This window comes from Nerophis ophidion, linkage group LG06 (assembly GCF_033978795.1).
Source record: "Nerophis ophidion isolate RoL-2023_Sa linkage group LG06, RoL_Noph_v1.0, whole genome shotgun sequence".
Lineage (NCBI taxonomy): Eukaryota > Metazoa > Chordata > Actinopteri > Syngnathiformes > Syngnathidae > Nerophis > Nerophis ophidion.
In genome coordinates, this window is record NC_084616.1 from 49,661,603 (window position 1) to 49,689,180 (window position 27,578).

The 27,578-nt window shown below is 41.8% G+C and overlaps 1 protein-coding gene across 1 annotated transcript in view; it reads left to right on the plus strand.

The window, feature by feature from the left end:
- The window catches only part of LOC133554867 (membrane-associated guanylate kinase, WW and PDZ domain-containing protein 3), a 117,366-nt gene extending 90,448 nt beyond the window's left edge, over positions 1–26,918 (plus strand). Inside the window, exons 10-17 of the mRNA XM_061904103.1 lie at positions 1,498–2,044; positions 2,975–3,038; positions 3,107–3,529; positions 14,647–14,847; positions 14,916–14,992; positions 15,071–15,217; positions 16,596–16,734; positions 20,076–26,918. Of these exons, the coding sequence (XP_061760087.1) occupies positions 1,498–2,044; positions 2,975–3,038; positions 3,107–3,529; positions 14,647–14,847; positions 14,916–14,992; positions 15,071–15,217; positions 16,596–16,734; positions 20,076–21,082 (2,605 nt within the window). The 3' untranslated portion in view covers positions 21,083–26,918. The remainder of the gene's footprint in view (positions 1–1,497; positions 2,045–2,974; positions 3,039–3,106; positions 3,530–14,646; positions 14,848–14,915; positions 14,993–15,070; positions 15,218–16,595; positions 16,735–20,075) is intronic.
- Positions 26,919–27,578: the final 660 nt, after the last annotated feature.

Sequence of the window (27,578 nt, forward strand, 5' to 3'; positions counted from 1 at the left end):
ATTATCGTTATTATTTGAAACTGGATTTTGCAAGTCACTAAAGTTATATAAGCCTTGCTTGTTCAATACTTAATAGCTCGGTTGGTAGAGTGGCCGTGCCAGCAACTTGAGGGTTGCAGGTTCGATTCCCGCTTGTGCCATCCTAGTTACTGCCGTTGTGTCCTTGGGCAAGACACTTTACCCACCTGCTCCCAGTGCCACCCACACTGGTTTAAATGTAACTTAGATATTGGGTTTCACTATGTAAAGCGCTTTGAGTCACTTGAGAAAAGCGCTATATAAATATAAGAAGAAAAAAAACTTATTGGGGTCCCTATTAAAAAGTTAATTAGTTCAACCTTGGCCCGCGGCTTTGTTCCGTTTAAAATTTTGGCCCACTCTATATTTGAGTTTGACACCCCTGCTCTAGAGGTACGATCTACTCGACGGAACCTATTTTTGCCACACCGAAGGAGTGGTCTGAGAGGCGCCGGTGTTGTGATAGTGCGTCTCGAATGATCCAGAAATGCATGGAAAAATGCATATTGCAAAATATTTTTTATACAGGATATATAATGATAGGCAGCACAGTGTGTGTGAATGTTGTCTATCTGTGTTGGCCCTGTGATGAGGTGGTGACTTGTCCAGGGTGTACACCGCCTTCCGCCCGAATGCAACTGGGATAGGCTCCAGCGACCCAGAGAGGAACAAGTGGTACAAAATGGATGGATGGATATGTAATGATATATTTCTTATATGAAAAAAATAAAGGCAAAATAAATGCCAGTAGACATCAAAACTAATCATTACAATTAGTTTTAATCAGCCCCTTAAGTAATTTAGCAGCTGTAAAATTATAAAACTATATTGCTGAATAGACAATAAGTCTATTTTTAATTTATGTTGATGCAGATGTAGGATGGAGGATTCTTTCGCCATTGCTGTCTTTTCAGTGCCATCACCGCCTATCTAACAAACATTTATGCGTAACGGTGCCAATTTGCAGACTCATTTTAAACATGCTAAATATAGATGCAAAACAGCGGCTGCATAACAATTAGTCTTGATAAATCATATTGCAAGAGTCCATGATTATATTTGCGTCTCCTCATATTGTTGGTGTTGTATGATTAGCATATATTCGCATATACATCAAGACACACGCTAAATTGATGGCACTCTCTATTTTGCTCATTTATGAGACACAATCATATGCGCATGAGCTTAGTAGATCAGCTTTGTGTGTGCTGTGAAGTTTGCACGTGTTTTGATGCACACAAACCTTTAGTAGATCAGGCCCTAGTGCAGTTCAGGGATCTCACCTGGTAAAACGTGATTTTAACTGAATACTATCCCAGACTTACTTTTCCTTCAACTAACCTAGGGTAAATTGAGTTTGAGACCCCAGGTGTACTGCATAGTGGCAGAAAGACACTTTCATTCATTTTAGGCAATACTGTAACTGAAACAAAAAAATGTTTGACCCATTACTTTTTCTTTCTTCTTTCTTCTCATTAGGGCATCAGTGATACGTAATCACAACAATAACTCCCTGTCCACACAGCCCCATCATTTACGTTACAGTACATCCAAGTCATCTGAGAGTGACTTGTCAACCTATACCTTGCCCGTGTCCCACCTGCCCCTGCCTCAGTCACCCAAGAGGCCCTCATCCTCCCCAGGTGGGCATCGCAGTGCTCACGTCCGCCTCTTCAGGCCAGAGTCCTCCCACCTCAGACCTCCATTAACACCTGACAGCCCTCGGCACCGCAGCTTCAATGGTTTTCATAGCAACACCAGCAGTCCTAACAAGATGTCATCTCCTGGTGCAATGAGTATGGGTAGTGGACTTAGAGGATTCAGCGGAGGGGAGTTGGTGCCGGTGGCTTTGGCCCAGAGTGAAGGAGACAGGGGCCTGGGGTTCAGCGTGATGGCTGGCGGTCCTAGGTGCAGGATGACCGTCGTGAGGAGAATCTGGGATAGGAAGCAGTGCAGTACTTTACAGCCAGGAGATGCTATTGTCAAAATCAATGGAGCTGATGTTCAGAGTCTTAGTTTTTCTCAGGTAATGTTTTCAACACCGCAAGCAGGATAATAAACCACTATTTATTGTAAATACTGTACAGTAAGTGCTACCTCAACTTATGTTCTGTATTGGTTTTGTAACAGAGCTCTTAACTCAAAACACTTGTATGGCTAATCATTGTCTCCTACTGAATTGAATTGATTTTTTTTTAATTGGTGTTTGATGCCCTCGCATCCGAAAAAAAACACCACCATATGTAACATGCCTTTAAAAAAAACATTTACGTCAAAAATATTGTATAAAACAATACAATAGAATGTACCATTAACAACTACAATAGTTTTATGAAGTAATGTAATAATAATGTACAGCTCTTGCCTTGGAGAGTGGACTTCTACGGTATCTCTTTCGAACTGCTTCTCTGTTAAACAAACCTTCAGCAGCTTTCTCCAAATTTTCTTGGATAAATGTTCACCATTTAGATAGTTTAACATTCTTGCCTGTTGTTAGGCTTAGTATTGTGCAGACTAGCAGTGATACACTCACACTGCTTCGCCAAGTTGACTCCACACAATTCATCGGATATCAATCAGTTCTTCTCAGCACTGTCCTTTCGCATCCAATTGGATCTTACGGGGTTCATTGTGACCTCACATTAGTTATGTCAACTAGTGATAGCAATGCTTGTAACTACAATTTTAGCTTTCAACTTAAAGCATAAAAATTAGCCAAAAGACAGCTCTTACCTCAAAACACTCTTGAGTTGGGCACTTTTAAGATGAGGTACCACTGTACTTCAAAACCAAACTAGTATGATCTACTGTGTTTTGTTAAAAAACTATTCCATATCTCCCCTGTCAAATGTCATGTGTGCTCTCCTAAAACAGAGTTTTAATGGAAACCCTTTCATCAAGGAAAATGTGTTAAAAGTGATTGACCCTTATTTAATACAGCATATTTTTTTCTCAGGTACAAACAGTTCTTCAGGAACATACCAAACAAGGAGAAGTCATCCTGTTGGTTTTCAGGGGAGGTAAAAACTTTAAAGTCAGGGTTCTTTATAAGACTTATATCTCACATTTTTCTTATTGTTATCATCAGGCATCTATCATTCAACTATTTCCCCCAGCTCCGTTCGGAGACTTCCCCCTCCTCTGCTCCACCCTCCTCCCCCACCTGGTGGCTCAGAAAATAACGTCATGCTCATCGATTCCTTTGATTCCTTACCCATGCCCCGTACTTCATTCAGTACCCCTCCATCCCCGGCCCGGACAAATTCTTCGCTAATCCAGAGCACCAGTTTCTTGGAGTCAATTCCGGTCACTCTGACTATGGAGCCCAAAGACTGGATCAATACGGGTCTGGAGGAAGATGCCGGCAGAGTTACAGAACCAGATTCAGGTCTCGAAATGCGAGAAGACGAAAGAGTCCGACCACTGAGAGGGTTTGAAGTTGAGTTGAAGAGAAAGCCAGGGGAAGGGTTTGGATTTGTCATCGCCTCCCAGGATCTGGAGAACAAAAAAGGTGAGAGACCACTATACCAACTCCTATTCTGTCACATATTTTTAACTGTCTTCTGAAATACTTAGCATGAAAAGAAATTCTAAAAATGATTGGCAGTACCGACATTGAAACTCCCACAATAGAAGTGCGTACTGTGCTCCTCTAATGTGGCTCTGTTTTAAGTGCACCAATCACTGTTTTTCTTAGATTTTAATTCTTCTGCATGCAAGTGTGCATGGTCCATGTTGAACAGTAACTAATTCCTATTTGGAAACTTACTGACATTTTCTGCTTCATGTTTTTACCTATTAACTGTCTCATATAAAATGACCTTTTGATTGTCCAACGGGCTTCACGGTGGAAGAGGGGTTAGTGCGTCTGCCTCACAAGACGAAGGTCCTGAGTAGTCCTGGGTTCAATCCCGGGCTCGGGATCTTTCTGTGTGGAGTTTGCATGTCCTCCCCGTGAATGCGTGGGTTCCCTCCGGTTACTCCAGCTTCCTCCCACCTCCAAAGACATGCACCTGGGGATAGGTTGATTGGCAACACTAAATTGACCCAAGTGTGTGAATGTGAGTGTGGATGTTGTCCGTCTATTTGTGTTGGCCCTGTGATGAGGTGGCGACTTGTCCAGGATGTACCAAGCCTTCCGCCCGATGGTAGCTGAGATAGGCACCAGCACCCCCCGCGACCCTAAAGGGAACAAGCGGTAGAAAATGGATGGATGGATGATTGTCCAACACCAATGTTTACTGCTGCTCCCATCAGTCAGGACCGTGTATGCCCTGTCTGGCATCTGGAAGTGCAACACATCCTGCCTTGAGTAGTTTAATGTACAGCTCATCGCTGTGATGAACGAGCCTGTTTCTGCATTCCTTGTCTTGTGTTGGCTGCCCTCTGTTCCGCTTTGATGCAGTCTGATTTACTGTATGGCCCAAGCAAACACACATTTATAAAACAAATTGTCATTGCCAAATCGATGTCATAGGTGCACCTGTCCCCCGAACCTCCATCTTCATTGTGTCCTTACTCTCCCTTTCATTTCTCACTTTTCATGTCACAGAAAGAAGTCCTCTCTGTCACTCGACATCACACTTTTTCTTCATCGCCCTCCACCCCGACCCCCCATCCTTTCCCATCTCCTTTTATCGCCTGTGCTCTTCCATCATTCTTCCTCACCGGCCCTCTCTCTCTTTCTCTCGATCTCTCCCTCGCCACCCCTTTACTCTGCAGTAAAAATGTCCCGTCTGGTTTTTCGAAAGATTAAAACTCAGCCTCCCTCCTCCTCCCACCCACCTCCTGCTCTCTCCATTGCTGGCTGAATGCTTAAGAGAAATGTTACTCTCGTACAGAAGAGAAAAATACACGATGGGACAGCCTCTGTTTTAGCTCCATTTAACCATTACGTTTGAGCATCAGCACCTTGGAGAGCGATCCATCTTGGAATCGAGGAGATATTTTTTCGTCTTTTTTAGCCCATGCTGTTAGGAGAGCCATGCTGGAGAGACTACAGTCCGCTTTGAGGACTGTCAAGGAGTCTAAACGTAATTATTTGCTTTGTTTGCTTCTCTTATCTTGATTTTGAGCAGACGGGTGAGCTTGTTTGGTGTTGGTTTGCTGCAGTGTTTTGTCTGTTTATTCAGTTTTACGCATCAGCTGAGAGCTTTTCATTGCAACTCAGAAGTTTGCTCTGTCAGATGTGTTGACTGCGGCCATGTGGAACTTGGATCCACATGCCGACATGTTTCTGTATAGATATAAGTATAAATGATGTTACATGCTACTGGCCTTCAGGAATGTATTGGGCCCATTAGTGGGCAATGAAATGAACAGCTTTAACAGATATGACAGATGCTGTTCAGTGAAGATTAACAGGCACTCTCTCATCTGGGATGTGTGGTTAGCATTAGCAGACTGCAAGACACCGCTTTATGGAGAGTATGTTTTTCCATAATGGTTGGAGATGGTGGTACCTCTTCTGAGCGGTGGTCATTGCAGCAGAGCGCTGTTGGTGTTTGTGCTACTGGGCATGATGCAGTGGGATTACTCTGGACAGGACAACATGGACTGCCAGGGGGAAAGACAATTTGATATGAAGCAACCCTTTTGGATGCATCTGTGTGTGTGTGTGTGTGTGTGTGTGTGTGTGTGTGTGTGTGTGTGTGTGTGTGTGTGTGTGCGTGCGTGTGTGTGTGCGTTGTGTGTGGGTGTGTGTGTGTGTGTGTGTGTGTGTGTGTGTGTGTGTGTGTGTGTGTGTGTGTGTGTGTGTGTGTGTGTGTGTGTGTGTGTGTGTGGCTGAGCACATGTGTGAGTCATTATACGAGCACGTGAGAAAGGCTTTCGCATGTGCGCTTGTGTATTTGGCAGAGGTCAACGTTCCACTGTTGTATTATACGTGGTAAGAAGACTATTTGCAAAGCTGCCTCTGCTCTGATTTAACCTGATTGCCATTTCTGCCCATGCCACTCGGATGAAGCCCAGAATGAACAGTTGTCTCACGGGCTATGAATTAGAGGCAATGAATGGCTCGAGAGACATAGATCTCTTCTGACACACAGCTTACTAACAACCATTTACAACAACGTGTGCCTAAAGTCTGGACACAAAAGATGTGTTGTTTCATTGAGTTGCCCTGAATTTTGCAAAGTGCACAAAGTTGAAGGTGTTTTTAAATCAATATTCCAATTGAATAAAATGTAAAAATAATATTTTTGGAAACATTTTTGGTACATGCGGTAGATCTGCAAAGAAGCGATAAAACTGGCAATTTTAATAATGTAAGCACTTTGGGTAAGGAGGTGATTTGTGCCATATTGAAATAAATAGTTCATGCTGCTCTATAGGTTAAACAGGGACTTGAGAAGGGCCAGCTGTTGCCAGCAGGAGGTAGTACAGTTGCTAAAAAAGTATGTGAACCCTTTGGCATTACTTGGATTTTTGCACAAATTGGGCATAACGTGTTCTGGTCTTCATCTAAGTCACAACAATAGACAAACACAGTCAGCCTAAACTAACACTGCACTAATATGTTTTAATTTTTCATTAAACACAATATGTAAACATTGACAGTACAGGTTGGAAAAAGTATGTGAACCCTTAAGCCAGTGGTTCTCAAATGGGGGTACGCGTACCCCTGGGGGTACTTGAAGGTACAGTATGCCAAGGGGTATGTGAAATTTTTCAAAAATATTCTAAAATTAGCAACAATTCAAAAATCCTTTATAAATATATTTATTGAATAATACTTCAACAAAATATGAATGTAAGTTCATAAACTGTGAAAAGAAATGCAACAATGCAATATTCAGTATTGAGAGCTAGATTTTTTTGTGGACATGTTCCATAAATAAAGATTTCTTTTTTTGTGAAGAAATGTTTAGAATTAAGTTCATGAATCCAGATGGATCTCTAATACAATCCCCAAAGAGGGCACTTTAAGTTGATGATTACTTCTACAGGTATGTGTAGAAATCTTTATTTATAATTGAATCACTTGTTTATTTTTCAACAAGTTTTTACTTAATTTTATATCTTTTTTTCCAAATAGTTCAAGAAAGACCACTACAAATGAGCAATATTTTGCACTGTTATACAATTTATAAAATGCTTTGCTCTGATTAGGGGGTACTTGAATTAAAAAAAAATTCACAGGGGGTACATCACTGAAAAAAGGTTGAGAACCACTGTGTTAAACTACCGACTTCTCTAAGAGTCTATAGGAGCCAGGAATCAGCCAACTTTCAGTGCAACCAATGTGATTAGATTGCAGGTGTTCGGGTCTGTAGGACCCGTTTTCATTTTTTTATTAAAAGAAAAATGATACAATTAATTATTATTTCAAACTGAAACTCACTGACTTTGGCTCATTTTCTGTGCAGAACATATATCAGAATACATATTTAATGACCACACACCATACACCCCCCTACACATTTCTATTACATATAAGATGTCCGGGTCCACTGGACCCAGGGCTAATAGAAGTGTGGAAATTGATGTTCTGTGGGCCACACACACACACACACACACACACACACACACACACACACACACACAGTAGGCCGAGACAGGAGGAGGACAGAGTGTAGGTATACAGAACATCAGAGGATCAAATGTGTGAGAAAATGAGAGCAGACAATGTTGACAAACAATGTTGCAACCTTGTGTGGGAACTGCAGGTGCAGAAACACAAAAGATGAATCTCTGTGAGATGCGGAAACTGGCAGAGAAATTTTCTGTGCAACGTTCATATTATTGTTACTCAGCCAGTGTTTGTGGGTCTTATGGACCCGTTGCATTTTGTTGCTTTTAATGCCTCACAATCAAACACTTTTTTGTTAAAATACTGAACAGATGTTTATTGGGATAAGGTAAACATTTGTTCAGTGGGTCTGATGGACCCGTTGCATTTTGTGGCTTTTAATGCCTCACAATCAAACACTTTTATGTTAAAATACTGAAGAGATGTTTATTGGGATAAGGTAAACATCTGTTTATTAATTCATAAATACATGTGACTGGTTTAAAAATCTGACAAACATAATTTTTCTGATTAACACAACACACATTGGAACTGAAAACCCCGTTTCCTAATGAGTTGGGGAATTGTGTTAGATGTAAATATAAACGGAAAACAATGATTTGCAAATCATTTTCAACCCATATTCAGTTGAATATGCTACAAAGACAACATATTAGATGTCAAAACTGATGAACATTTTTTTTGGTGCAAATAATTATTAACTTTAGAATTTGATGCCAGCAACACGTGACAAAGAAGTTGGGAAAGGGGGCAATAAATACTAATACATTTGAGGAATGCTTATCAAACACTTATTTGAAACGCCCATGGTGTTGCGATCTGCTGCTCAGATCTACACTATTTATTTTTCCATTTTGTATATTTCTCCGACTCCTTATTTCCTGTTTGCTTTGTCACCTTGGTCACTCATCAGTCCACCTGTTAGTCTCGCCCCGCACACCTGCTACTAATTATCACCCACCTATTTAAGCCAGTCTTCTCTGTTCATTCGGTCTGGGTTCATAGTTTGCTTTCACACCACTGTACGTCTGGATTTTGATCATTCGCTTTCTCGCAAGTATTTCTATTCTCGCTAGCTTCTCACGCTAAGCCACTCGTTTTGTCCAGTTTACATACTGATGATTTGTTTTCTCTTTTGTGCCAACGTGCTATTTAAGTTTGTCTATTTTTACTTCCTAGTTTTCATACTAGCGTTTTTGGTTTGCCTTTTTATTAGCTCCAGTATTTCTGTTCAGTGCTTCCTTTTTGTTAAATAAATATTTTAAGATCCTACCTTTGTTGTGTTCACGTCAACGCATCCTCGAGGGAATCGAACCCGGCATCACAATGCCCACCAGTCCTCACAGTATGAACCCAGCAAGAGATTCCTTCGCGATTGACAGCTGGAAAGAGAAAGCCTTTGATATAGGCACGTGGAAAAGGCTCCGAGCACGGGAGGCAGAGATCCGTCATTACGGTGATGTGCCTTCCGAAGCGGCTCGAGCTGCCCAATGCAGTGACGCTTCTACTCCACAACTGTCTTTCAGCGAACACAGCAAACTTCAACCCATCCAGGATACTCCTCACAAGCCTGGTAATCCCTTTAGTTACATGTCCACACTTTCTTTCGACCGCCATGTCTCTTTCACAGACGGCAGCGGTGACGTCATGTCGGTAACGCCTTCCGGTGACGTCATCAAAAGGAATTTTTTGGACTATAATTCTCAGCCTTTTTCTAATTATATTGACTTTAATTTTCTGGACAATATTGATAAGAAGGATCTCCATAAGGACGTGTTTTCCAGATACAAGTCTAGTTCTAAATTTTCACCTTCTTGTTCATCTCAGTCACTAAGTCCTCAAGCCCAGCCCAAATCTATGGGGTTTTCTCCTTTTTCTAAGGGTTCTTCTAGTAATTCTAGTAGGGAAGAATCTGCCTTCCTCCTAACCTCCCTCCACCCACCCTTAGATACCTCTTCACATGATAAGGAATACGTCTGGCAGCCACTGTTTGAAGAGGGGGCTCAGGTTAGCAGCTGTGCTACGGAGGTAGCACAGTTGCAACCTGCTAAGCCACAAACTCCAGCGCGTCCTCCACCACCTGTGTTCCGTCCATGTCTTAGTCGCTGTCCTAGTCCATGTAGTTCTGTCCCTAGCCTGGTTCTCGCACCAGAGATGGACTCTAGCCTGGTTCTCGCACCAGAAATGGACTCTAGCCTGGTTCTCACACCAGCCTCCAACCCAGAACTGGTTCTCACACCGGTTTCAGACTTTCACCTGGTTCTCACACCAGCACCTGCTCCTAGGCTGGAGCCCACTCCAGCACCAGTCCTATTATTGGAGTCCACTCCAACACCATCCCTATTGCTGGAGTCCACTCCAGCACCAGCTCCAGAGCTGGAGCCCACACCAGCACCGACGACGGGGCTGGAGCCCACACCCGCACCGACGACGGGACTGGAGCCTACACCAGCGCCACCGACGACGACTGCACCTGCCTCCACGACGGCGACGACTGCACCTGCCTCCACGACGACGACGACTACGCCTGCCTTTACGACACCGCCTTCTTCGTCTGCAGCACCCGCACCTGTTTCCGCGCCGACGATGACTCCGCCTCCAGCTTCCTCGACGATGTCTCTGCGTCCTCGAGTTGGCCTGCTGCGTAAGCAGCAATCTGGGGCCTGCAGTCTGCCTTCTCAAAGGTCAGTAACTGGACGCCAATGGTGCAAACAGCAGCAGCCCTCAAGACTTTCCCTAAAAACCCTAAGGCTGCTTAACTTTTGGCGCCACGCACGCCCACCTTCTCAGCGGCCACCAATGTGGCCTTTTCGAGGTCGCCCACCAAGACTTTTGCGGCACCGGCGTTTCCGTCCGCCACTGCCACATGATTTGTCCCGGTGGATTCGGGGACACACGACTTGGCGACCCTCCACCGTGGCCTCCCTCCGCCCTCCCTTCGTTTGTGGACTTTCTGTTTTGGGGAGGGGGTTCAAGTTTTGTTTTTTCTTAGTTTTTTTTTTTTGAGACATCTGGTATCTGTCTTTTGTTGGGGGGGAATACTGTTGCGATCTGCTGCTCAGATCTACACTATTTATTTTTCCATTTTGTATATTTCTCCGACTCCTTATTTCCTGTTTGCTTTGTCACCTTGGTCACTCATCAGTCCACCTGTTAGTCTCGCCCCGCACACCTGCTACTAATTATCACCCACCTATTTAAGCCAGTCTTCTCTGTTCATTCGGTCTGGGTTCATAGTTTGCTTTCACACCACTGTACGTCTGGATTTTGATCATTCGCTTTCTCGCAAGTATTTCTATTCTCGCTAGCTTCTCACGCTAAGCCACTCGTTTTGTCCAGTTTACATACTGATGATTTGTTTTCTCTTTTGTGCCAACGTGCTATTTAAGTTTGTCTATTTTTACTTCCTAGTTTTCATACTAGCGTTTTTGGTTTGCCTTTTTATTAGCTCCAGTATTTCTGTTCAGTGCTTCCTTTTTGTTAAATAAATATTTTAAGATCCTACCTTTGTTGTGTTCACGTCAACGCATCCTCGAGGGAATCGAACCCGGCATCACAATGCCCACCAGTCCTCACACATGGGACGGCATGGCGTAGTGGATAGAGCGGCCGTGCGTGCCAGAAACCTGAGGGTTGCAGGTTTGCTTCTCACCTATTGACATCCAAATCGCTGCCGTTGTGTCCTTGGGTAGGACACTTCACCCTTGCCCCCGGTGCCGCTCACACTGGTGAATGAATGATGGACTGATGCAAAGTGGAAAAGTGTTCTGTGGTCTGACGAGTGCACATTTCAAATTATATTTGGAAACAGAGGACGCTGGGTCCTCCAGAAGAAAGAGGAAAATAACGATCCGGATTGTTATAGGCGCAAAGTTCAAAAGCCAGCATCTGTGATGGTATGGAGGTGTATTAGTGCCCAAGGCATGGGTAAGTTACACATCTGTGAAGGCACCATTAATGCCGAATGGTCCATACAGGTTTTGGAGCAACATATGTTGTCATCCAAGCAACGTTATCATGGATGCCCCTGCTTATTTCTGCAAAACAATGCCAAGCCACATGTTACAACAGCGTGGCTTCGTAGTAAAAGAGTGCGGGTACTATTCTGGCCCGCCTGCAGTCCAGACATGTCTCCCATCGAAAATGTGTGGCGCATTATGAAGCGTAAAATACGACAACAAGACCCAGGACTGTTGAACAAGTTAAGCTGTACATCAAGCAAGAATGGTAAAGAATTCCACTTTCAAAGCTTCAACAAATAGTTTACTCAGTTCCCAAACGTTTATTTGGTGTTGTTAAAAGAAAATGTAATGTAACACAGTGGTGAACATGCCCTTTCCCAACTACTTTGTCACGTGTTGCAGCCATGAAATTCTAAGTTAATTATCATTTGCAAAAAAGAAATTAAGTATATGAGTTATAACATCAAATACCTTGTTTTTGTAGTGCATTCGACTGAATATGGGTTGAAAAGGATTTGCAAATCCTTGTATTCCGTTTATATTTACATCCAACACAATTTCCCAACTCATACGGAAACGGGATTTGTACAATACTACAGTAATGAAAACAAGAATGAGAGTATGATTACTAAATGTCTCAAAAACCGCTGTAATTATTCCTTTATGAAATGTACTCTTATAGTTTAATCTATCATCATTTCTAAATGTAATGGGTAGTAAGTCTGCAACTATGAATTAATACATTGATTAGAAAAAAGCTTTGATTTATATGCTCTTACTTCAAATAATGAGTGTAACTAATAAGAATATATTAAATCCGATCCACATTGAACGTTAAGTATGCGGACATATTTTCCACACGACCGCTGCAATAGAGCACACATGGAGCGGTGGTGTGTGGTTGCTTTGAGTTGTGTCAGCAAAATGCAGAGATGTTTTGATTTTTTATCTTTATTAATGCAAACATGTCAAAAGTGTGTTTATTTAAAAAAAGAAGAAGGTTGTGGTGAGCAAAAACTTCATTGTTTATATCCACTATTTTACTTAAAGTACGCATTGAGTCTGTAATGTGTTTTATCTGATTACTGGAACTAATCGATAGACGACTCGATGACTAAAAAAATCGATCGCTGCAGCCAGAGCCGGCCCAAGGCATAAGCAAACTAAGCGCTTGCTTAGGGCCCCGCAGCCACCAGGGGCCCCCCAAAAGCTCTGCGGATAGCCTGCCCTCTTCCTGTGACTGTTGCATCTGCAGAGCGGAGCTTTTCCAAGCTCAAATTAATAAAAAACTACTTGAGATCTTCCATGGCTCAAGAAAGACTGAGTGGACCGGCAGTGATTAGTATTAATAACAAAGTCGGCCATCAGATTTCTTACAATAATGTCATAAATGAATTTGCCTCCTTAAAAGCCAGAAAGCACAGGTTTTAAGGAGTGGGTGGAGTGGTGTGGGTGGTGAAGAACAGAGGAACAAAACTGTGATGTGATGGTAAAATGTGTGAATTAAGGTAGTTTATTTTGATCCCCCCCCCCCCAATTTTTCCACATATTTATGTACATTTACATAGTTTTAATATGTAGTAACTTTATATTTGTTTAAAAACCGTTATGTTACCATGTTTCTGGTAACTCTGTTCATTAATATTATTTAAGTATTTGCTTGATATTTAATTTAATTATGTTGGTTTTTGTACAATGGAATTTGTTCCTTTTTATATATATTTAAGTGATTTTATTGTTGCATTTTATTGTTTTTCTCGCACTACGCACTATTATTTTTGCACATTGCTGTTTCAGGTTTTTGTTACCAAAAAATAATAAAGTGAATCAGAATCAGCTTTATTGTCCAGTTATGTTTAACACACATGGAATTTAACTTCAGTAGACTGCGCTCTCTTTGTACAAAGTAAACATTAAATATGAACAATTAACTAAAAATATAAACTAGTAATTAAAGACTAATATATACAAGACTGATGAGACAAGATGACACTTTTACTGTAAATACAAAGCTTTATCACTTGAACTGTTCAACCCCAGGCCACTCTTGTAGCTGAATGTTTTCTACATTTTAAGATTAGGAACCATATGTGGTACTCTGGACATCATTCGTTCATTCATTGGTATTATTTGTGTTCTTAATTGGGCCACCCCCATATGTTTATAAATGACATGTCATTTGTAAAGACATGCCAGGCTGACAATAGGATAATGTAAACAACACTGCCAGAGCCGCAATGAGTTTATAGTAGGTGTGTGAATGATCAACAATAAATATTATTGGCAGAAATAGAGGGCCCCAAAATGAAATTTTGCTTTGGGCCCCATGGAGGCTTGGGCCGGCACTGGCTGCAGCCCCAGTGGCAAGTAATGTCAATCTTTTAAGATACATGAAGATCTTCCCACACAAAGAAAGAGAGAGGCAAAAGCTAAATAAATAAATATATAAATAAAACAGATTTTAGCTGGTACTGCAGCAGATAAATAAATAAAAAAATGTTCTCCTCATCCTGTAAATATCAAATAATTAATCTGCAATACAAATGATCACACAAATAATAGGACACATTGAGTTTGTGGTACATGTAGTGAATTAGGACCGCCCCACTTCTTATCCATGCTGAGAGATGATGGTGCATGCACATTATCTCAAACAAAAGAAAATACATTTTGTGTTGCCAACACGTAACTGCAGTGGCTTACTAATGGGGGAGCTGCTGGTTGCAGCATCCCATAAGAGCTGAGCACTAAAATAACCAATGTGATTAAAGATAAAAGTAAATATCAAAAGTCTGGCACTCTGACAGATTTGGGGTATGATAAATTATCACAAGAAAGTTAGTGTCCTGTGGCAGTTTGTACCTGAGCAGCAAGGCGGTGTATATGAAGGCTGCTGTGTCAGCCGTTGGAGAGATTAGTTGACGGATGGGCTGAAAAAAAAGATGTGAGTGTTTCAAGGAGACACTGTGGGAGGTGTGGAGAAAGAGAAGTCATTTAATGTAAACCACCATGCGCAGCCTAACTGCACTTCAAATCAATTTCAAATAGGAATCCAGTTTTATGTACTAAAGCTGATCATATCAAGGTAAAAGACATTTCAACTCTTTGTACGGATGTTTTTCATTCCCCCTATAGCTGCATCTCTCCTTCCCCACCGTTTTGTGACGGTACGCAGAGGTAGCCCAGCATCTAAGAGCGGTCAGATTCGGCCCGGAGATCGATTGGAGGCCGTAGAAGGACGCTCGGTAGTGACCCTTCCTCATCGAGAGCTAGCTCAGATCCTACGGCGTGCAGGAAACAGTTTGCGCCTCACCATTGTCCCCCGGCCCAGCACCTGTAAGCCCCAAAACACTTTCACAGTCTCTTTACTCGAGATTGAACCTTTCCGGTATGACACTCTACAGATTTATCAGGGCTTTCGGAACCCACTGAGTATGATCCTGGTCACAGAAGCCGAAAGGGTCAGCGTTCACGACCGAAAGTGAGTGCTGCGTAGGGAAGACATGTTTGATTTTATGATTGAAGTCCACATTAACACTCTTTCGATTCTCTCTTCCAGCGGGACTCCAGGTATTACAGCCTCGACCTGGATCGCGGCGCCTCTGGCTTTGGGTTCAGTCTCAGAGGGGGAAGTGAGTACAACATGGGCCTCTATGTCCTGGGACTAATGGAGGGAGGGCCAGCCTCACAAAGCCAAAAGATGCAGGTGAGTGACCTAGCAGTAGTTGGAGACAGTCTCTGAAATAAAACTAACAATTGCTAATAACAACAGATCATGGCTCGTACGTAGGGCCCATGATCCCCAAGGGACCTCTTTTTGTGTAAAGAAGCGCATTCAAAATGTCAGCAAACAAAATCCTTGTCAATTCTTGATCCGCCACTTATAACATAATGGCAAATTTGACTTGCTCACCCGGGCAGCACGTTGAAACAGGGGTTAGTGCTTGTGTCCTATTATATGAAGGTCCTGTGTTCGATCCCCGGGCTCGGTCTTTGTGCGGAGTTTGCATGTTCTCCCCGTTACTGCGTGGGTTCCCTCCGGGTACTCCGGCTTCCTCCTCCTTCCAAAGACATGCACCTGGGGATAGGTTGATTGGCAACACTAAATTGACCCTAGTGTGTGAATGTGAGTGTGAATGTTGTCTGTCTATCTGTGTTGGCCCTGTGATTAAGTGGCGACTTGTCCAAGTTGTGTACCCCGCCTTCCACCCGAATGCAGCTGAGATAGGCTCCAGCACTCCCCGCCACCCCAAAAAGGACAAGCGGTAGAAAATGGATGGGTGGATGGACTTTCTCACCCTTCTCCTTGGCGCACAGTGCTAGTGCTCGTATTGTAGTGGTACTGATTTCAAGTCCCTTTTAGATATGTGTCAGCAAAGTTTACAAATTTATGTCAAAAGTGTTATTTTTCACAAAAAAATATTTATTATTTAGCATTTTGTTTGTTGTTTTACAACAAAATGTGCTTTCAAGTAAACTTAAGTTTGATTAAAAATGCACATTTTCACATCAATAAATTAGTTGCGAAAAATAAAATGCCCCAATATATTGAGGGATGGCCCTGACAATCAATCATTGATGTTTTCAATTTAAATTTAAACACTTTATTATGGTCTATAAGATGTATTAGATATTCTTTGGTGTACATTTTGCATACATTTTTCTCCACAATTATATTCCATACCTACTTTCAGCATATGTACAACATTTTTGTTTGTGGAGGCGTTCCTAGATTGCAAACAAAACAGCGCCCCATTCTCTCCAAAGGTATCATAATTTATCTTTTGAAAATGTACATTGTTGACTACATATATTGAAGAAAAAAATCATTGTTATTTTTTCCCGGATGAGTTTGAAAATGAACATCATAAACATTAGTCTATATACAGATTCACCTTGTCACAACAGTAGGTACACCTGCCCACATATAGCAGCATTTACGTCATTGTATGTCACACGTCGGTGTTATTGTGCCATTGTGCCAAGATCAGATGCAAATAATTCTTCATCTTACCTTTTTTTGTGTTTCCTCATAGCCTGAAGCCCTCAGGCTGATAGCTTCAAGTGTTTTTATTCTTGTGCAGGTGAGTGACCAGCTTGTGGAGATCAATGGTGACAGCACAGCAGGGATGACCCACAGTCAAGCTGTGGAGCAGATCCGCAGAGGAGGCCATCGTATTCATCTGGTCCTCAAGAGAGGAAATGGATACGTCCCTGACTATGGTGAGAAGGAGAGGAAGGGTTTGGGATTATTGTTATTGGGATATAAATTATATTAAAATTCTTGCATGAGATTTCAAACTGCTTGTTCTTTTATACTGCTTTCCCTTTCCTATCTTTAGTTCACCCACAAACTAATTTTCCTCATTTCCTGTACATATTTTCTTGTCCAAACACCGCTGCTCTTTCTATTTTCCTTCTCTTTCGGTCTGTTTCCCAATTTCTCTTTCTCTCAGTGGAGCTGTCCAGTTTGTCTCTTTGTATGACCAACTCCAAATCAGGCGAGCCTTGCTTCTATGTCATTGGACGGACAGAGAATACGCGGTTGGTAATGGTTCCTGTTAGTTCTCCCATTTTCTGTCTCTCTACATCCCTATGCTCACTAATCACTTTTGTTTTCACTGACAGAATCTTCACAATTGTTTTTATACACCTTATTGAAAAATTCTAAACAACTTGTCTACTTTACCTCCATACTTAATTATAGTTTGAGGAGATACAATATGGTAGAGTAAGTACACCCTTCACATTTCAGCAAACATTTTATTACATCCTCTAAATAGACAATATTATAACAATAAAACATGGATATACTTAGAGTAGTCAATGTGCTGCTTGTATACATGTATTGCTGTCTAAATTTAAATAAAAACACCGCCATTATTGTCTAACTATAGTTAGCAACAAAAGTGAGTACACCTTACAGTAAACATTGTAACGGTACAGTGAGGAAGGAGAAGGGCACTGAGATAGGGACGTCGTTCCGCTTGCAGCGTGTTTATTTGCACGAATGTGTGACGTGTGTTATTAAGCCAAATATGAGGTGTTGAAGGTGCGTGTTGAGGAAGGTGCGGAAGTCCAGAAAAAGCAAGGAAGGTTCGGAGTTCCGTTGGCAAGCAAGAGGTCAAGGGCAGGAGAGAGGCGTCAGAGTCTGTCTCCAGCCGAGATGTCGAGATCGAGTAAAGCAGCAAGCAGACAAGAGGGACTCTGAGGAGACGAGACCCACAACTCGAATCCAGGAAACGAAGAGGAGCTGCAGGGTGACAACACAGGACAGGACACAATGAGCACCAACGAAAGGAAACACAGAGAGCAAGGAAGCACATAGGCGAGGAAAGCTGGAGACGTGTGAGGCTTATTGTACTGGTACAAGTAGCTATGTTCTGGCACTGGAACGTACGATCCGCTGGCTTATGAAGGCAGGGGAGCTTTCATCAGCGTTAGGTGTGTTGATTGTAAATTATGTGCAGTCGCGTGAAGGAGCGGCTGTAGCATGAGAGGAACGCCCGTGGGCGGGCATGACCAGCGGTCCGAGCGCACAGCTGAATGTGTGACGGCAGGTGCTTGAGCCGTAACAAACATGTCCAAATTGTGTCTAAAACAGTGGTTCTTAACCTGGGTTCAATCGAACCCTAGGGGTTTGGTGAGTCGGCCTCAGGGTTTCGGCGGAGCCTCTGCCGCGGAGGTCAAGACACATCCGACTTATCGTGTAAATAAAAACTTCTCCCGATAGAGTATTATAGATACCCACAAACAATGTTCCCTCTAATTTTTCATATGATTTGTAGGTGTGTAATTTGTTGTGAATCATGCACTGTTGGTTTTGTTCTTTGAACAGAGTGATGTTCACACACGGTTCATTTTGTGCCCCAGTAAAAAACATACAACTTTGATTTGGGGAAGCACGGTGCAAGGGGGGTTAGTGCATCTTCCTCACAATACGAAGGTCCTGAGTAGTCCTGGATTCAATGCCGGGCTTGGGATATTTCTGTGTGGGGTTTGCATGTTCTCCCCGTGACTGGTTGTAAAGTACTGGCTGTCCAGAGTTGGGAACCAGGATGGACCGCTCGTCGGGACCCAGGATGGACCGCTCGCCTGTGTATCGGTTTGGGACATCTCTACGCTGCTGATCCGACTCCGCTTGCAATGGTTTCCTGTGGACGGGACTCTCGCTGCTATCTTGGATCCGCTTTTAACTGAACTCTCGCGGTTGTGTTGGATTGAACTTTCACAGTATCATGTTAGACCCGCTCGACATCCATTGCTTTATGTCCCAGGGTGTACGCCGCCTTCTGCCCGATTGTAGCTGAGATAGGCACCAGCGCCCCCTGCGACCCCAAAGGGAATAAGCGGTAGAAAAAGGATTGAATATGTTAAGAACCTCTGTTGCATACATGAGTGCTTCTCCTCTGTTAAATATATTAAAATCCTCTTACCTGCTTGTCGTTCTCCTGGTTCCTGTATCTTGGGGTCAGAAATATCGTAGTCATGTGGGTTCCCAACACCCGTGATGCTTCCACCACCATGCTTGACTGTAGGCAATCTGTTACAGTACAGGGGGGAAGAAGATGGCACAGAATGCAGGGACGTAGTTTTAGCTCTATTTATTAATATTTACAATAGTATGGAGTGTGAAACTAATCCAAAATGTGAATGTGAGACTATGTGTAGTGAGTATGTGTTGAGTGTTACCAGGAGTGTTGAGCGAGAGGCGGAAGTCCAAGGGGGAAAGGCAAGCTCAGAGATCCAGAGACAGGAAGGGGGTCTGGGGCAAGAGGGAGGCGTCAAAGTCCGTGTCCAGGCGGGAGGTCGAGATGGAAAGAGGCAGCCAGGGGAACCAGAGGGAATACTGGGAGACGAGACACACAGATCGTCATCAGGGAACGGAGGAATGCTGCTGGAACGAAACTGGAAGACGAGACAAATGAAACACGGAGTAGGAGAAGACACAAAGAGAGCAAGAGCATAGAGCTTGACACAAATTGGCTTACTGTACAAAACAGGAAACTACATTCTGGCCCGGAACACAGGTTTACACTGACTTAAGAAGCCCAGGGAGCTCATCAGCAACAGGTATGTAGAGTGCTGATTTATTGCACATAGATTGCAGCTGCCTGCTGCAGCCGAAGTGGCACGCAAGTGCGTGCTTGGAGGTGCGCTCAGCGCAGCGCACAGATGAAGGCGTACTGGAATGCGCCTGGGCCGTGACACAATCAGTATTTAACTATTTAAATGTTAATGGCTTTGTTGAGTTTCTTTCAGTAAATAGTGATGTTATACTGCTATACGAGCTGTACACTGACTACTCTAATTTATATACCGCCTTCCCTTGAGAACATGTACTGTAACAAACATGTTGCAATGTAAGGGGTGTGCTCAGGTATGGATTATGTAGAGTTACATACATGAATACATTAAAAGAAGCTGAGCGAAGCATCTCAATGACAAAGCATTAAAACACGAATTGCACACTTTGACATCAAATTGCACATTTTTCAAATATGAGTCTGTTACACTGTGATACTTTCGTATTTAAAATGTTTTGACCTTCATTCATTCCCCAGGCCGTAAACACAGAATCACCTCCCCCTCCCACCTGCGTCACCCCCGGGAGCAGGGTATGGCTGCAGTAAACTCTACCAGGCAGAGGGGGCGCCGCTCCAAGCAGAAGCGGAGAAGCAAGTCTTTGGACGCACGGGAGAAAGGAACAGGAAGGAGAAGAAGACATTCAGGAGGTCGCTCGGGGTTACATAGCCCCAACCTAGACCCGGTGGAGGATGAGGGGGGTCAGCGAGAGAACCCTCGGAAAGTCAGGAGGAAGAAAAGAAAATCTCAGAGTTTGCCCAAGGACGCCCTGTCGTTGTCTGATAGTGATGCTGAGAAAGTGACAGAAGGGGGCAGAAAAGGTGAGCGAGGAAGGAGCAGAGAGAGGCAGGGTAGGGGAGAAGAAGTACAGGAACGTCTACAGGTGGAGAGGCAGGATGTTACTCCTGTAGAGGAAAGGGTCGCTGAGAAGGAGGAAGAAGTAATGGAGGAAGTGAATCTGGAGAGAGGAGACAGCTCGGAGGATGTTGTGCTGTCAATTCCTAGTCATTCCAAAAAAATTCCCCGGCCCAAAGAGAAGTCTGAGGAGGAGCAAAATGAAAACTGGGAAGTGGCAGCAAGCTACCATGAGATGAAACACCTGCAGGGATGGCTGGATGATGAAGAGGGTGAAGATAGGCTCCTAGAGGTTGAGGAAGGTCAGAGAAGAGATGATGCACACAACAGACCTTTGTCAAGTGATGCTGTGATCCATGCACAGAGGAAGCCATTCTTCTTCCTCACTTCCTTGCTTTCTTTACATCAACTGACGGATGATGAGTCAGAGTCCGGCGGCAGCCAATCAGACGACAGTGTGTCCGCCGCCAGCATCTCTGGCCTCTTTCTGGCCGCCGAAAAAGCCGGCGGGCGCAGGGCCGTGGTGCTGCCAGGTGGCTGGCTCATGCCCAGCCAGCAGAGGGTGGCTCGTGACCTGGATGAGAACTCTTTAAAGCAGACGGGGCAGGGTGGAGACTGGAACAGGAAGTAGAGAAGGCTGCAGCAGGGATGTCATTTGTCATTTCTGCAACAATCACCTTTCTTTTAGACTGATGGAATTTGTATGTGTTATTAAGACCAATGCACTTATCCATTCTGCTTAGCAATCCAGTTGTTTATATGTTGAGTAATTGTGAGTGAGTGACTTTAGCAGTCTATAAATAACTAAATGAAAGAATATTTGAGCAAGATACATTTCTATTTTTATTTCAAAGAAAAGATGAGACTACAGACTATTTGCCTTGATGAGTGTGTTAGCTCATTACAATATTTATTTGCCATTAAATATGATGGACACATTTCTCACTTGTGAGACGGCATCTTTTTCTTTTTTTTCCCTATCATTCACAACCCTTAGGTAAGACAAGAACACATATGGTTTTCCTTTTTTTAATGCATTCTAACTGGTAAATGTATGCCAGCAAAATTCTGCTTACAATGAAGCCTATGTGAGTCGCTCAATTCTGCCTATAAAGCTCCTAAAAAAAACTCTTAACACCTCCAAAGTTTGTATACACACTGTAAGTCTTGTAGTAACAGACACACTCATAATAAAATGTACTATTGACATATTTTGCTTATTTTAAGCACATGTGGCGCATTCATTTTACAAACACATCAGAATGTTTGCTTTTTCCCTCGACATCATCGAGTACGACCTACTGCAGACTTCATGAACGTCAACAAACATAATATAACATCACCTACAGTACAATGCATGCTGTCATTAGGATGCCAGCTGTTAGGATGTTGATATATTCTCATTTAGGTAATGAATGACTCATAATTCTCGCAAAGGAAAAAAGAGGTGGTACTAAGCATCGGATTGTGTCTTTTTAGGAATTTTCTGGGTGTAAATTGGATGCCAACGTTGACCAACTTGTCGGATTAGGTCCTCATCCAAGGTGAGAGGCTTTACTTATTAACTTTCACGAGCTCCAAGGAGAGAAAGCCGCTCACCAGCTGATGATGTCAATATAGCATTACAGGCGAGTTAGCTCTATGTGATCACGGCGCAGCTGAAAAATAGTTTATGTTAGCACTTATAATAACAATATCACTAATTCTTGGTTAATATTCAGGTCGTAAAATGTCGATTATGTATTGTAGGCAGTTTTTGAATGGTTATTCATTGTTATGGGCGGAATAAAGGACCTCCTATTGGCTCCATTGTAAGTTAACTTTTATTTATCTTTATTTAAGAGATAGAATGCATTTAAAAAATATATATATCTGTCTTTCTTTCTGTCTTTCACAAGGATGTGAATAATAGGTAAAATTCCCCCCAAAAATGCAGCTCTCCTTTTTTTGCCATATGTTTTTAACAAATGTTTTGCAGAAATATATGCGTCCCGATTCCCAAGTTCGAAGTTAAGTTCATTGTTCCTCTTTACAGCTGATTTGTAGCTGATGTTTCAAGTTGTAAATGGCCGGGTTTTTTTTTCTTTTTTGTCTGTCACTGTTGCCCTCATTATTGTTGCACTTCTATCTATAGTGAATTCTATTTGATTCATTTGTGGTATCGTTTGAAAATTATTTAAACACCAAATCAAACACTAAACGCTGACCATTACTTTTTTATAATTGGCATCTATTCAACAATACAATATTTACCCATGCGGCTGGACAGGACAGGTTTAAATCAATAAAAAAAAAAACAACTTAAAATTGGCATTATAAATACTCTTACTTTTGTCAAGTGGGTCTATATCGCGACTGTCTCTCTGCAAGTCACTGGTGTGTGTGTGTGAGTGACAGGAAAATAAGTTCCAACTCGGTTGGTGCCACAAAATGTGCACAAAACAATGGCTTCTTTAGAAGTAAAATGAAACAGATAAAAGGGATTAACCGAATCAATTAAGCGTTTAATTGGCCCAGTAAAAGCCCAAAACGAATCAAATTAAAAAATTTGAGGGGTGGTCTAAAGGTGGTAACAATGTGGCAGATTAGAAGTGCTAAATATATCCATGTGCCATAGACCTTCTGTATAGGGAAAGGTGCTTCAATTCGACACTTATAGATGTACACACAATTCTGCTGCCGTGTTATTTTGATTTTTTGAGTTTATTTTCAACCGAGCTGTACAGATAGTTTAATCTCAACCACATCACAAAAAACTTTTTTTGTATTATAGGTATCTCACATTCCTTGATGTAATTTGCTTTCCATCTGTTATTTTCTCCTACTATACAAAGCCTGCATAAACGTTTCACGTATACCTCGTGAAGATGCCAAGCAATACCATTGAATAACTGTCAGCCATCTGTTTGTGTGTCAGTCTGCTCTGTGCTGTGCAGACACTACTATATTGTTGTATATCTGTGATCATGCGAATACCCTTTATATCGCAGCTGTGATATTCTACAGCCATGTACTGTATACACCAGTTTATTCTGTAAATGTTTGTTAAGCAGTTTATGTGTATATACTTATATATACTTCACAGGACAGCTATCCACTGATATTATTTGTTGCGTGATAAAACAATAGGATACATATAAATGTGTGTGTGTGTGTGTGCGTGCGTGCATATATGTATATATATATATATATATATATATATATATATATTCTGTATATATATATACTGTTTGTATATATATATACATATATATATGTATATGCAAACCCTGTTTCCATATGAGTTGGGAAATTGTGTTGGATGTAAATATAAACGGAATACAATGATTTGCAAATCCTTTTCAGCCCATATCCAATTGAATGCACTACAAAGACAATATATTTGATGTTCAAACTCATAAACTTTATTTTTTTGCAAATAATAAATACTTAGAATTTCATGGCTGCAACACGTGCCAAAGTAGTTGGGAAAGGGCATGTTCACCACTGTTTTACAATACCTTTTCTTTTAAGAACACTCAATAAACGTTTGGGAACTGAGGAAACTAATTGTTGAAGCTTTGAAAGTGGAATTATTTCCCGTTCTTGTTTAATGTAGACCTTCAGTCGTTCAACAGTCAGGGGTCTCCGCTGTCGTATTTTACGCTTCATAATGCGCCACACATTTTCGATGGGGGGCAGGTCTGGACTGCAGGAGGGCCAGGAAAGTACCCACACTCTTTTTTTACGAAGCCATGCTGTTGTAACACTTGTCTTGCTGAAATAAGCAGGGGCGTCCATGATAAAATTGCTTGGATGACAACATATGTTGCTCCAAAACCTGTATGGACCTTTCAGCATTAATGGTGCCTTCACAGATGTGTAAGTTACCCATGCCTTGGGCACTAATACACCCCCATACCATCACAGATGCTGGCTTTTGAACTGTGCGCCTATAACAATCCGAATGGTTATTTTCCTCTTTGTTCTGGAGGACACAACATCCTCTGTTTCCAAATATAATTTGAAATGTGGACTTGTCGGACCACAGAACACTTTTCCACTTTGCATCAGTCTATCTTAGATGAGCTCAGGCCCAGCCAAGCCGGCGGCGTTTCAGGATATTGTTGATAAATGGGTTTGGCTTTGCATAGTAGAGCTTTAACTTGCACTTACAGAATGTAGCGACCAACTGTAGTTACTGACAGTGGTTTTCTGAAGTGTTCCTGAGCCCATGTGGTGATATCCTTTACACACTGATGTCGGTTTTTGATGCAGTACCTCCTGTAATATCATTGCTTATTGCAGTGATTTCTCCAGATTCTCTGAACTTTTTGATGATTTTACGGACCGTAGATGGTAAAATCCCTAAATTCCTTGCAATAGCTCGTTGAGAAATGTTGTTCTAAAACTGTTTGACAATTTGCTTACAAAGTGGTGACCCTCACCCCATCCTTGTTTGTGAATTACTTAGCATTTCATGGAAGATGCTTTTATACACAATCATGGCACCCACCTGTTCACAATTAGCCTGCACACCTGTCTTTGATGAGCATTCCTCAACTTTTTCAGTATTTATTGCCACCTTTCCCAACTTCTTTGTCACGTGTTGCTGGCATCAAACTCTAAAGTTAGTGATTATTTGCAAAAAAAAAATGTTTATCAGTTTGAACATCAAGTATGTTGTCTTTGTAGCATATACAACTGAATATTGGTTGAAAATGATTTGCAAATCATTGTATTCCGTTTATATTTACATCAAACACAATTTCCCAACTCATATGGAAACGGGGTTATATCCATCCATTTTCTACCACTTATTCTCTTTGGGGTTGCGGGGGGCGCTGGTGTTATGTAGAACATAATGTTATGGCTTTCTTGAATTTTCAATAATTTCTACAACTCCAATTTTTTTTGTGATAAAGTCATTGGAGCACATACTTATTGGTCACAAAAAACATTCCTGAAGTTTGGTTCTTTTATGAATGTATTATGGGTCTACTGAAAATGTGACCAAATCTGCTGAGTCAAAAGTATACATATAGCAATATTTGGTTACATGTCCCTTGGCAAGTTTCACTGCAATAAGGCGCTTTTGGTAGCCACCCACAAGCCTCTGGTTGAATTTTTGACCACTCCTCTTGACAAAATTGGTGCAGTTCAGCTAAATTTGTTGGTTTTCTGACATGAACTTGTTTTTTCAGCATTGTCCCAAAGTCAGGACATTGGGAACGCTATTCTAAAACTTTAATTGTAGCCTAATTTAGCCATTCCTTTACCACTTTTGATGTGTGTTTGGGGTCATTGTCCTGTTGGAACACCCAACTGCGCTCAAGACCCAACCTCCGGGCTGATGATTTTAAGTTCTCCTGAAGAATTTGGAGGTAATCCTCCTTTATCATTGTCCCATTTACTTTCTGTAAAGCACCAGTTCCATTGTCAGCAAAACAGGCCCAGAGCATAATACTACCACCACCATGCTTGACCGTGGGAATGGTGTTCCCGGGATTAAAGCCCTCACCTTTCTTCCTCCAAACATATTGCTGGGTATTGTGGCCAAACAGCTCAATTTTTGTATATACATACATACAAATGTGCGTGTGTGTGTGTGTGTGTGTGTGTGTGTGCAGTGTATGTGTGTGTGTGTGTGTGTGTGTGTGTGTGTGTGTGTGTGCAGTGTATAGCTCCTGTGAAGGACCTCAATTTAAACCCCAGATTTGAGGATACCAGCCCTGTTTGTTCATGAATGTTTGGAATATGCTGCCTGGCTGTGAATTAGGATGCACACTTTGTACCAGAAATCAGTGTGAAATGCCAAAAGTAAGCAGCAGGTGTATACATTTCAAGCATTGACAGTGATGTGCCCTTTGTGCCACGTACAGTTGCCTTGGCAATATAAAATGTTTTATCCTGACCTGATCTGTCTTACTATGGAATTCCTAGAGTGGAGGTGGTAACTTCTGTCAGGCTAAATACGGCCCTCACAGTGTAAATTACTGGGAAATCATTCATGAGCCTCACTGTTGTGTCTGAGATGGATTTATTTTGTTTTTAATTGTGTTACGGCAATACAAAAAACTAGGTTGACGAGATACGGTGAGATATTATTTTTCTATGAAATTATCTTTTTTGAATTACTCAGGTTTTCAGATACTTTATAAGCCATTCGGGAAGGAGAGTGACAGATTTCAATAACATAAATTATTATATAATTTATGAAGAGGCGATTTATGTACAACATCTGGAGGTACTGACTGTTATTTTTTTCTGGGAGAAAAACATCAATACATTCCTGGATTAGTTCTCAACATGGCTAAAGCTGAAAGAGTGTGCTGTGTATAGTGGGAGCATACTGCCAATGTCCATGCAGTGTCACTCCACTTTTATAAGCAATGCTATTTTTTGGGGGGCTGTTATTCCCCAAAGGAGATTATATGTCTGAACTGTCAACACATTCTAATAAAAGTGCAAATAAGCTGCTGAACCAATATCATCATTGTGTTATTGCTTTTGCAACACCAGAAAAGATCACAGGAACAGACAGCAGGTGGCAGCAAAACCCCAGACTATTAAACGCATACAAGCCATGGGAAGCCTTTAAGATGTCCACTGGTCCCAAAATATCCACAAAGAGACATGCTAATGTCTTGCCATTCACTGCATGCTAACACACACACACACACACACACACACACACACACACACACACACACACACACACACACACACACATACACACACAAACATATACATATATATATATATATATATATATATATATATATATATATATATCCATCCATCCATTTTCTACCGCTTATTCCCTTTTTGGGTCGCTGGGGGTGCTGGCGCCTATCTCAGCTACAATCGGGCGGAATGTATATATATATATATATATATATATATATATATATATATATATATATATATATATATATATATATATATATATATATATGTCTTAATTGGATTATCCAGAAAATAGTGCTCGACACCGTGGTAGAGCGCAATATATGTATGTGTGGGAAAAAACTCACAAGACTACTTCATCTCTGAGAGATGAAGTAGTCTTGTAATTTTTTTCCCACACATACATACATATATATATATATATAAATATATATATATATATAAATATATATATATAT